The 12481-nt window shown below is 50.9% G+C and overlaps 1 protein-coding gene across 2 annotated transcripts in view; it reads right to left on the bottom strand.

The window, feature by feature from the left end:
* Positions 1 to 530: 530 nt before the first annotated feature.
* The window catches only part of Htra3 (HtrA serine peptidase 3), a 30395-nt gene continuing 18444 nt past the window's right edge, over positions 531 to 12481 (bottom strand). Inside the window, exons 6-10 of one of the 2 annotated variants that reach the window (XM_074042690.1) lie at positions 12300 to 12414; positions 4199 to 4247; positions 2512 to 2607; positions 1522 to 1640; positions 531 to 785 (exon numbers count right to left, since the gene is read on the bottom strand). In XM_074042690.1, coding sequence (XP_073898791.1) covers positions 730 to 785; positions 1522 to 1640; positions 2512 to 2607; positions 4199 to 4247; positions 12300 to 12414 — 435 coding nt within the window. In that variant the 3' untranslated portion in view covers positions 531 to 729. Of the gene's footprint in view, positions 786 to 1521; positions 1641 to 2511; positions 2608 to 4198; positions 4248 to 10888; positions 11650 to 12299; positions 12415 to 12481 lie in introns of those variants that run through there. The other variant, XM_074042691.1, reaches the window with a different exon arrangement.

The raw sequence follows: 12481 nt of genomic DNA, 5'->3' as shown, positions 1-12481 counted from the left end.
TGCCTCCTAAGTAGCTGGGATTACAGGTGTTTGCCACAGTGCATAGCTGCTTTTTAAATATTTCAGCCAGTTTCTCTGCTGCTGGAAAGATGGAAAGAAAGTCTGCCAGGTGACTAGGCACACATGGTAAAGATTTGGGGGCTTGCTGGAAGTTGGGTGCCTTTCCAAGGGCTTGGCATGATAACCTCATCTCCTACAACAACCAGGCAGGAGCAGGACCAGTTATTCCTCAGAGAGGGGGAGAGGCCAAGGCAGGGAGAAGGATGCCTCTTTCCCAGGATCTCAGATCAGGAAGTAAGTGGAGTAGCTGGGATTTGTCCCTTAGCAGCCTGACATGAGGCCACCCTGGAGATGGCCCTGGGGCTGCTGTGTCTCCATGCTGTGATACTTGGCTGTCATATACACCTGAGAGGCCATCGCTCAGCTTTTAGCTCACGTGACTAGCCATGTGTTAGGTGTGGCTCCCCTGGAAAAGCCCTGGCCAGTGGGTGGGGGGGTGAGCTTCCCCAAGCGCCCCGCTAGCCGAGAAGCACGTGCTTGTAAACTTTAATTTCGTACAGTAGAGAAACATACAGTACAAGCAACACTGGGGTGGACTTTACAGCAAAGCTCACGACTATCCCTAGAAACACACGCAGCGAGGAGAGGTCCGTGCGAGCCACAGCTTCTGGGTGGCAGTCCCTCAGGGTGGCTACTGCGCCCCAGAGCTGCAAGGGGAGGTGAAGCGGCTCAGTCCTCACACCCCCGACAGGTCCCAGCTTTCTCTCCTGCTGCTCTGTGGTCACCTTGGGAAGACGAAGGTGTCTGGGCAGCAGGCCAAGTGTGTCCATTACGCTCAGCTCCCTGCTGCTTCCTGCTTGGCTGGTAGAAACCCTCATGGCCAGTGCAGGGCTGGGCGCCACAATGGGGGCCACTCACTGGTGCCTGCTCCAGGTCAGGGCCATTAGCCCCTGGCTCCTCCAGGGGCTCCACTGTGCCCAGCCTGCTCTGCAGGGACTGCAGGTGGCGGGCAGACAGCCCCTGTCCTACAAGCAAGTGGGCATGCTTCACAGAGGGAAGCCTGGAGACGGGGTCTGAGAGGCGTCAGTGGGGAAGGAGGGGCCTGGGGAGGCTTGGTGGGATGGGTGGGGACAGGGTGGGCCTCAGACAGAGGGATAACAGGTACAGAGGCCGGAAGCTGAGGGAGGGGCACACGTCCAAGGAACCTCAGGAGCTTTTAGATTCCTGGGAACTTGGAGGGTCAGGAGCACCTGGACCAGGGGATATCGGGCTTTCCTCATAGCACTGGGATTTGGGGTCAAGGTTGAGATTCAGACCCCTGACCAGGCCCAACCTTGGGCTCTACCCTGGACACTGGGAGGAGGTTACTGGCCCTGCTGAGGACCATGGCGGTCCTTCGTCCTGATCCTGGGGAGGCCACAAGCCCACGGTCTGCAGGCTCTGGTGCTAGGCGCTGAGGGGAGGCGGCCCCACTTCACACCACCACCTCAGGTGCGATGCTGAAGAGGAGGTCATCGTTACCTCTCCGCACCTCCAGCAAGAGTGGGGACTCGTTCAGGACAGCCTCCTGCAGCTCACTGGAGTCCGCCAGGGGGCGCCCGTTGACCTTCACGATGATGTCACCATCTTGGATGCCCCCTCTGCCAACAGAACAGACCCAGTCATTACTCACATGTTTACAAAGCCCAGGCTCTGTGGGGCACGCTTGGAGTCAACAGCAGACAGCTAACAAAATCATTTCTGCAGGAAAGAACTGTGCCCTGGCCACAAAGCGCTCACACCAGTAGCACACTTTCACCAGTGGCATAGATAGGAAAATGAGTTTTGAACTGTGTTTATCACGGAAGGTCACACAGGCCCCATCTTCCTCCTCACAGCAGCCAGGACACCAACAGGGTTTCTCTAGCGCCCAGGATCACAGTTTAAAACCCCTCATGTGATCCAGTCCACCCTGGCATGGATGGAGACCAAGGAGGGAAAGGACCTGTTCTTGGGGAATGGCCAACTGTCCCAGGGTGTGGTCACATGGTGGACTGTCTGCCTCAGCCTATGGTGTTGCAATACTTAGCACCTTTGGGAACCTGACAATTTCAAAGAAAGCATTTGATCTTGACAAGGTCTGTGGAGGTAGAAAGAGGCAGAATCATCTCTACGGATGCAGAAATTGAGGCTCACAGAGACCCAAGTCAGACCCCCAGTTGGGGAGGGTGAGGCTCTGGCCCTTGGCCCAGGCGGGGACTCTTCAGCCTCTGCTTCCTGAAGGAAAGGTCGCTCTGGGCCAATGACAGGCATAGCCAAGGCTCTGAGGCCAGGTCACCTCTCCAGCCCTCTCTTGGCTTCGAAGAGAGGCCACAATCCATCTTGCCCCTCCATATCACTTTAGGAGGCTCAGGTCATGTAAGGCCAGTGGAGGAGGTCTAGTCAACCCAGACCCCACCCACCCCATCCCCACCCGTTAGAATGTCTGACTGCTTCCCATCCGGCCTCCTTGCCTCCTCTGGCAGAGCTTACCTCTCGGAAGGTGAATTTGGAACAACCTCTTGCACATAAATTCCACTGCTGACCGCTGGAAAGTCTGGGTTGCTGGCCTTCAGCTCCTCCACCAAACTGAAAAGACAGTTCTGCATAAGACCTCTCTGAGCTTCCAAGCTGGCTGCCCTCTTCCCACCACCACCCAGGCCAGACAAGCAGCCTCCTCTGGGATCCCACACTGCCCTCTCCTGCCTCTGAGCACCTGGCCCCCTCTGGACAGGTATGAGATGCTCAGGAGTGGCAATGACTGGCTGGGAGCGTGGAGAGGGAGGGGGAGTGGATGGCTAGATGGGAGGATGCGTGCGAGGACGGACGGAAGGCAGCAGGGAAGAGAGATGGATGATGGATGGATGGAGGGATGGATGGATGGATAGAGGGAGGGAGGGAGGGAAAGAATGAAGGCTAAACAGACAGCTGGAAGGAGAGATGAATGGACAGACAATAATGGGTCAGTCATGGAATGGCCTGAGAAAACTGGACAGATGGTGGGAGGAGGAAAGGGAAAATAACACAACAAAGTTCTGCCCAGGTTAGTTGCTACCGAAGCAGCAAGAAAGATCTTAGAGGCTGCATGGGTTTAGGAGACAGTCAGTGGGACATTCCTTAGTTCTTCCCAGAACTCCACAATGCAGTGACTTCTTCCTGCTTCAGATCTTCAGACTTGACTTTTCACGTCCTCCTTCCTCTCTCTACCTCCTTTCCTCCCTCCCTCCATCTCTTCTTCTCTCTCCCTCCCTCCTTCCTTCCCTCCCTCCATCTCCTCCTCTCGCTCTCCCTCCCTCCCTCCTTCTTTCCTCCTTGTCCAACCCCCTTATGTATCATGCTCATTTGGTGTTTCGAGGCGGCTGCCTCATTACAGACTTCCATTTGGGCAGAGCTGAGGGGGTGGGGAGGACACAGGTCCTTGCTCCCAAGAACTCCTGGTCAAGTAGGCAGGCGGGGTGGGTGGTCCCAGAAGCAGGAGATTATAACACACTGGGGCGAGTACAATGCTGGGGTGGGTGGGTGGGGAGCCAGGGCTATGCAAAGGGGATGCAGCTCTTCTCCCTTAAGTGGCCTGGGGAGGTACAACAGTGCTCCCCCCACCCAAATTCATGTCCACCGAATTCCTCAGAACGTGACCTTGTTTGGAAATCAGGTCTTTGCAGATGCAATGAGTTAAGGGTCTTAAGATGAAATCATCCTGGACTTAGGGTGGATCCTGAATCTAATGACTGGTATTTTCATAAGAGAAACAGGAGGAAGATTTGGACACAGAGAGGAGGAGGCCAGGAGTCAGGCAGGGAGTGGAACTGACATGAACACCATCCAAGAAACTCCTGGAGCCACCAGGAGCTAGAAGAGGCAGGAAGGATCCTCCCAGGTAGCACAGCCCTGCTGACACCCTGATTGCAGACTTCCGGCCTCTAGAACCATGAGATGAAATATTTTGGTTGTTTTAAGCCACTGAGTTTGTGATAATTTTTTGTGGCAACCCCAAGAAATGCATCTAAAGGGCTTCCTGGAGGAGGGCACATACAGATGGGATCCCAAAGGAGAGAAGGAATCTATCATGTGGAGTGGGGAAAAGCATTCAGCAGCGGGTCCAGTCTGGGCCCATCAGAACAGGGTGTGGAAAGACAGCATGGTGAGGGACCAAGCTGGACAGCAGCACCTGCAGCCTCACCTTGGAGTGACGGAACGCATCCTTACGCCGATGAAGCGCTTCTTCCAGTCTGAAAACAAAACCCAACAGGACTGGATTAAGGCGGCTGTGAAAGTCATTGCCCTCCCCAGGGAGACACAGGGGACAGACAGAAACTGCCCCACAGGACCAGGAAGCAGCAGGGGCCATCTTGTTGAGTAGCATAGTTCCAGTTGGCTAGGTGTCTAGAGCTGCCTCTCTCCTCCTGACCACTCTCATAGAGCTGGAGACGTTCCAGTCCTAGTCTGGTTCTTCCTAAGTGGTTTCGTGTCCACCCCATCCTCTACCCAACCCCTCAGCTCTGACACCTGCACTCCCAGATGAACTCCACACAACCCCAGTGGCCAGTGGGATCTCCTCTCACTTTCTATGATGCTGACCCCCCCACCATGTCCTTGCTTGGAACTGAACTCATATCTTTCTTTGCCTTCCTATAAATAGTAACAACACGATGACACCCGGTGAGCACTAATCCACCCCCTGCTGCTCCAGTCTGTGACTCTGTAGGTGTCTTATACCCAGAAATCACATGAACAGATTCCGAACCATAAAACAAGGTTCAGCAAGTTTGTATTTTCATTTCATAAAAATCCTGACCATAACAGAATTCAACTAGTGATCAATAATCAAAAGATAGAAAGTTCCCCAATTCTGGGAAACTAAGTAACACTTCTAAACAGTCCATCTTCAAAGGGAAATCAGAAAGTGTTTTCAAATGTAACACATCAAATTTTGTAGGGCATGGAGGCAGTACTTAGAGGAAAATTGATAGTACATAGTGCCTATGTAAGAAAAGAAGGAAGGTCTCAAATCAATGGCTTTGACTTCCATATTGAAATCTAGAAAAAAAGGCCAAACGAACCCAAAGTAAGCAGGAGAGATGAAATAATGACAATAAGTGTTAAATCAAAGAAACAGAAAGGAGAAAATAAAACAAAAGCTGATTCACTGAGATTAATCAAATTAATAAACCTTTAGCCATTGTGATCATAAGAAAAAGAGAGAAGCATGAGAACGAGAAGCAGCATCACTACTGACCCTACTGTCCCTGCTGCCCACTGAGAGTAACCAATGGGGCGAATCCGGCATGATACGTTTGATACATTGTAAGAACTTTTGTAAACGCCACAATGTACCCCATCACAACAATAAAATAAAAAAGAGTTACCAGTGATGCAATGAATTTAAGATCACATAAAATGAACGGATTTCCTGAAAATTTCAAACTACTTAGTCATTCAAGAAGAAATAAACAACCCAAAGAGCCCTAAACTTATTAAAGAAGCTAAATTTGTGGTTAAAAAACCTCAGTCCCAGATGGTCCCCTAAAAAATTCTACCAGTGGCTTAAGGAGGAAACGCTAGCCTGGAAGCTACAGATCCCTCCAGGATACTGAAAATGAGTGACTATGCACCAACTCATCATCTCCACACCCAAATCAAAAAAGTAAACTAGACCACTATCCCTCATGAAGACAGATACAAAAATTCTTGAAACACTTTCAGCAAATCGAATCCGACAATACACAGAAAGGATAGTGCATCACTACTAAGTGAGATTTATCCCAGGAATGCACAGTTGGTTTAATGTTAAAAAAACCAGCTGATACAATGTGTACCACATTAATAAGCTGAAAAGGAAAATGTACTCAATAGAGGCTCAGAAAGCTTCAGGTGAAATTCCACCTTTTCCTCACAGAAGCCAGAAATAGAAGGGGGTGTTTCCAACCTGAAAAAAAACATTTATTTAAAAAAAAAACAACAGAAAAACCTCTACCTAACTTCATTCTTAATGATGAAAAACTGAATGGAGTCTCTCCAAGAGCAGGAAGTGGACAAGGATGTCCACTCCTGTCACTTTTACTCCATATTCTAGGCAGGCAGGTAGGCAGGAAGGAAGGAAGGAAGGAAGGAAGGAAGGAAGGAAGGAAGGAAGGAAGGAAGGAAGGAAGGAAGGAAGAAAGGAAGGAAGGAAGGAAGGAAGAGGGGAGTGACGGAAAGGGGTGGGAAGAGGGGTGGGAGGGAGCAAGGGAGGGAGGAAAGGAAGGGCATTTGGTTTGGAAATGCAGAGGTAAAACTGTCTTTATTCACAGACTGCACAACCATCTGTGTAGAAAATCTAGTTGACTGTACAAAAAGCCTCTACAAGAAGGCTTGGGTTCGACTTGAACCACGAGACATGATCTGCTTGCCTACAAAAGACTACAACTCATGTTATCAAGTTTGCAGGAAATGTCATGATCACCATACAAAAATCAATTTTATTTGTATATTCTTGTAACAAACCATCAGAAATTGACCTTTATACTAGCAATAATAAAACATTGCTGAGATTAGTAAAGGAAGGCTTACAAAAAGGAGAGATATTCTGTGGTCAGGGGTCAGAAGATGTAACACTGCTCAAATACCAGTTCTCCCCAAATTCATCTATAGAGTCAATGCAATCCCAATCAAAATACCAGCAGACTTTGTAGGCAATGGTGCTAGAACAATTAAGTATTCAATGCAAATATGCACAATATTAAAACTTTGACCTGTACTTTGCACTGTTAAAAAAGTTCACAACGCATCATAGTTCTAAGTCAGAAACTTCAAAAAGTAAAACTTCTGGGAGAAATATCTCTCTGATCTTGGGTTTGCAAAAATTCCTTAGATACAGCATCAAATGCATGATCCATTACCAAAAAAACTAGACTTTATCAAGATTTACAAAGCTTCTCTTTAAAGATACTGCAGAGAAAACAAAAAGACAGATGGTCTTGGGATTCACTTATCTTATCAGGGCTCCTATCCAGAATGCATAAAGAACACATGAGGCCTCACTAATGAGGACACAAACAACTTAAAAAATTTAATGGACAAAATATGTCAACAGACACTTCACCAAAGATTAAGGGATGGCAAATAGGCTACATGGGAGATGGGGTGTGGCTGACTACGGAAGGCTTGGGTTCTACTTGAACCACAAGACATGATTTAATAGGCTGCTTTAATTCTGAAGTCCACCCTCACCCGGGCTGTGGAAAGGGGCAGCAGGAGCAGCAGAGAGACAATAACCCAGGTTTGCTAGCACTCTGGTGGCAGGGACAGGTGATAGAGGTGGAGTGGTAATGGGCCAGGTGCAGTAGGTCCAGCACGTAGAGCCAAAGGACTTTCAGGTGGACAGGATGAGGGTGTGGACACACCAAAGGAGAGGACTGCTCTTCATTGAGGGGCTGGGGGGGTGCAGAAGCGGGCATCCCCTAGGGGTGGGGTGGCTCCCTGACACCCACAAGATGTCCAGTCTGGAACTGGGGAAAGGCCAGACTGGAGGTGTGAATTTAGGATTTAGCAGGTGCTAAATCCCTGAGATTGGATGATGGGCCCTCTTAGCTGCCCCACCTCAGACATGGCCTGCCAGTCAGCCTGGCTCACAGGCCTGGACCAACATTTAAAAAGCATGAGGCTTCAGCTTCCCATGTGTGTGGGGAGCAGGGCCTGCCCCTTGCAGTGAAGGGTGCCTTTCTGGATGAGGTGTAGCCTTTGGCCACCTCTGAAGCCAGGGATGTCCCTGGGTAGGAGGACCTCCAGTGTCCACCCACGTGGCAGATCCGAAGGCCGAGCCACAGAGGCCAGCTCTCGAGAGATGCCAGTGGGAGGAACAGGGGTACAGAGTGGGGTGGCTTGGTAGAATAAAGCCAGTGAAATGGTAAAACCTCAATCCTTTCTGTCCCTGTCTCTATGGGAAAATCATCTGAATGAGGCATTTTAGCATGCCTAGCTTGAAAGAGGCCAGGGGATGGGGTGGGTGGGGGGAGGCCTTGAATTTCTTTATTTCTAGCATGTGTCCCCTTGGAGTACATGGAGAGGAGCATCAAGGATGGCAATAAAACAGTGGCAAGATGGTAAGGGGGTAGGGGCAACACAAGTGGCACAGGTGACCTGTGGCTGAGCAGGCTTTGGGACTAGCATGGCAGTTTCAGTAAATACCACTGGATGGTGCCCTTCAAATGGTTAAGTGTATGCTATGTGAATTCTACCTCCATAAAACCCTCAAAACAACAGCAAGGGCAAAGCTCCAGGATTTCAAGAGCATGAGGGTTAATCCAAGATGGTCAGGTCTAGTCTCCCTAAGGGTATCTGGCAGGAGTTAAGCACTACTCAGCACTGCTGAGACTGCTATTTCCATGACAGGTGTTTACTGTAAGCACCCTTTAGTGTATGTACTTTCTTTAAATAACAGCTTTCTTTAAATAGGAGCTTAACAGCTCCTAATGGAACTGGCAGTTTGGCTCCTTGAGTGAACAGCTGACAGATTTTTTTCCTTATAGCCTTGGGCAAGGAACTGTCAGCCAAGCAGCCCCCTCTCTAGCTGGGCAGTTGGCTGTTTTGCATCTCCACTGCAGCTGTGAGAAGCGTGGCAGAGATGCCGCTGGAGCCCAGACTTCTGTTTAAGGAAGCTGTGCTCCAGTCACAGCCACTCCAGAAAACTCACACCAGTTCTGGGAAGTCCCACTTCAGCCATGAGATGCTTCTATGACCTCCAAATGACCCCACCCTTCTCCTGCTCCTGGACCTGGTAACCACCATCTTCAACAAGGTGAAGGAGGAGGAAAAAGAGCAGTCCCCCAGTGATTGACAGAAAAAAGGCTGTGCTTACTTGAGGTCTGTGATTGATTGGTCCTATGTGAGGCCTGTGATTGGTGGAATGGGAAGTCATGCTGCAATTGGTGGAGTTATAATTGAGCACAAGGGTGCCACACCCCTTTTCTAGCTATATAAGCAGGCTATGCTGCTGCTTTGCCAGGTTAGACTCTTCCCCCAGACACACCAGTAGGACCTCATGAAGGTCTTTTCCCCTGATGGTTGTTTTTGATTACTTGTGTTCTTTATTGTGGGTAGTGCAGCTTTTTCATGGTTGCATGGAAAGCAGACAAAAACCCAGGGTTCTGGCAGCAGCTGCAGCAAGGAGGTGGCTGGAGTTCAGAAAGTCACCAGACGCTGTGGGCGCTGATATGCAAAGCTCACAGCTATAACACCCAGAGGCGGCTGAGAATTCCACACAGCCACAGGGAACTAAGAGACCCAGCCTCTGAAGCTCTGAGTTCTAACACCAGGCGGTAGCTGAAGAGTGACTGAAGGCAGAATCTGCAAGAAGCCAAGAAGGACAGTGGAGGAGCTGCTGTTACAAGGTCAGAGCCTGGAGAGCTGAAGGCAGGAGCCAAGACTAGCAGTGGCTAGAGAGCTGGAGAGAGCCACCAAGGTTAAGGAGCCAAGGGTCCCACACCCAGAGTTCAGGAGCTGTAACTCTAGCCACTGGGAGTCGGTGCTCTAAGCCCAGAGCAAAAAGTCTTTGGATTTGGAAGCTTATGAGCCTCTCTCAGAGCCATCGGCACTGAGAGAGCTGCCCCTTGTCTATCTGCAATTTCTATAACAGCAGAGCAAAAGAACACCCAGCCCGCTGTTTGTGACACCTCTGATTTTCTTCCCCAGGGCCCTCAGCACAGTCAGGAAATGGCCCCTGGCTCCTAGGTGCTACATCGTCAGCACTCTGACCCCTCCCTGGCTCCCATGTTCCTCCCGCCTTTCTGCAAATCCTGTTGGCTCAACCTTCAAACTGTGCTGGATCCAGCCATGTCTCCCCTGTTCACTGTTACCACCTGAGCCAGGCCACTGAGAAGGCAGTTGTGTTGCTGGTGCTCTCTGTATCTCTTCTTGATCACGGTCAACCTCCACACACACCATCAGCCAGCAGGTTCCTTTAAATCCCACTCTCAATACCTTCCTGTGGCCTCACAACCCTTGACGCAGGAGCCACATAGCCTTCCTTCCACCCCCACTCTGAGCTCTCCTCTCTGGCCCCACGTTGGCCTCCTTGATCCTGATCAAACCCACACCTGACCATCTCTAGAACATCAGCACTTCCTGCCTACTGCCTAGTGGGGCCTGCCCCAATCTCCTGAGCCTACACCCCTCTGCCACATGTCACCTTCTTAGAGAGGTCTCCTGAGGATCCCTGTCCTCTGCAGCCCCTCTCCTAGCCTTCTCAGTCTCATTCCTCAGACATCTGTGTCTGCCTCCCCACTAGGGGGACAGCTGAGGAACAACATCTTTGCTGGTTTGGCTCACAGCCTAGGGAAGAGCACAGCACAGAGAAAGCACTTAAATATTTTCTTGTGGCCTTGTGGGTGAGACACTGAGGCTTGGTCAGACCTCTAGGTACAGAGGTGGGAAACAGAGGCCGGCCTGGCCTCAGGTACCAGGGGCCCCAAAGTCCCCTCCCCTTCTTGGAAAAGGAACAGAGAGGTGCAAGAGTACACCACTGACTGGGCCACTGGCTCCAGGGCGCGGTCCCTCCCTACACCTTCTACCCGTGGTCCCTGCTTCTGTATGTGGATGGGTGAACTGCATCCTCCTCTGCCCCCCGCTTGGGAGGAACTCAGACTCCACCCACATGTGGTCCTCCAGAGGCTGCCTGTGACCAGAGGCAGGGATGCACCCCCCCACCACCTTTCCTGTCACCCTGAAGCTCCCTCAGTTCACAGCCGAGGGGGTGGCTCCCCAGGGCAGCATGACCTCAGTCTGTACCCTGAAAGCCCCCAGAGCCCTCAGCACATCAACTCCTAGGTAAGAACAGCGTCTCCCTGACTTGATAAAATGACTGTTGGTTTTCAAGAACATTAGATTAACTGGATTTGGATCATTTAATGTTTTTATTTAAAAAATAAAAGCACAAAGAAGCACAATCTTAAGGATTTGAAAATGGTAGCCTCATTACTCAGTTAAGATTTATCAGGCTCTTGGGTTGGTCTGCCCTGCCCTTGGGGTGACACCTTACTCTGGGGATGGTGAGAGTTTCCCAGGGAACCTGGAGTGAGGTCAGCACTAACTGGGACAGTCTCTGTGCAACAGAAGAGCAAACCTAGGCCCTGGAGGGTTCTTGTCTGAGAGAGGGGACAAAAAGAGGCAGAAGAGGGGTTACTAAGCCATTTCCAGTCACCCCACAGCCTCATCTGCACAGGTGTGGCTCCATTGATTTCTGGGGTGAGGAGCCAAAATGTCAGGGAACCCCATGGAACTGAGAATAATTAACCTGGAAAAGTCACTAGAGAAAAGACCAAGATGTCCAAGAGTACAAAGAGGCAGACCTGGGTCTAGTTCTGAGCTTCCTAGCAGCCAGAGGAAAAGAGCCCAAGAGGTCAGATGGTCTCCAAGGTCCTACAGAAGGAGCCTCAGCTTCTCCGGAAAGATAGGCTCTGCTTGCTTACAGATTGTCTTCAGATAAGGTGCGCTTAGGAACAGAACCAGGGTCCTCTGCAGCAATTCTTCTTGGAACCAGTTCTCATGACACCTGTCTTGGCTGCACTGGGGTTCGTGGGCTTGGCTGATAGGGTTGTGGAGGTGGGGGCAAGCACGAGGAAGCCCCTTGCTCTCAATGAAGTGCTGGTGAGGGGGCTGGATGGAGACAGGGAGGTAGCGTGAAGATGTGGGTAGCAGGTTGCGTCAAACCTAGGCATTGGCCAAGAAGTAAGAATGGAAGACAAACCTTGGGGAGGGAGATGCTCACTGAGATGAAAATGGGACGGGGAGGCCACCAGGAAAGCATTCAAGATCAGGACTGCAGGCCTCCTCTGAAGAGGGCCTTGGTTACCAACTAAAGGTGACTGGTGTGCACTCACTTGGACAGTCACTTTGTGCCCTGGCACGACCTCTCCCAGAGGGATGCTAATGGCAACCTAGGAGTGGGCAAGGTGGACTGAACATCCCTGTTTGGGTAGAGAAGATGGAGGCTGGCAAGAGGGGACTTCCAAGGGCCAGGGTCTTGGACTCTTGCTTCCCTGGAATTGAGGATACCTTCCAGGAAGTCTGCATGGCCCACAGGCCAAAAGAATGACAATAGGTGGAGGGAGGGAGGGAGAGAGTGAGGGAGGAAGACCCTAAGGGAGGCTGAGGTTAAGCTAGCCTGAGGGTCTTATGGCTTTGGGGAGGGTGAGGGGTCCTGCCCACAAGTGAGCCTGGCTCAGCCAGCACCTGCAAATGAGCCGGGAAGCCTTGGCCCCAGGAAGGCCCCTACCTTCCCTGGCCCCTCCAGGCGAGCTCTTTACCTTTGATGTGCTTGTCTTGGAACTCTGAGAGGAAGAGTGTAATGCGGTCCGAGGGGATGGCAAAGGAGATGCCAGCTGTGACCTTGAGTGTGTTGATGCCAATGACCTCTCCATCCTGGACAGGGTGAGCAGAATGAGTGGTCACTTGGGAGCTCTTATAAAAGTGCTGCTCGAAAAGCATG

This window comes from Castor canadensis, chromosome 9, assembly GCF_047511655.1.
Source record: "Castor canadensis chromosome 9, mCasCan1.hap1v2, whole genome shotgun sequence".
Classification (NCBI taxonomy): domain Eukaryota; kingdom Metazoa; phylum Chordata; class Mammalia; order Rodentia; family Castoridae; genus Castor; species Castor canadensis.
The sequence above is the reverse complement of the archived record's forward strand: the minus strand, read 5'-3'. Positions and strand labels throughout refer to the sequence as shown.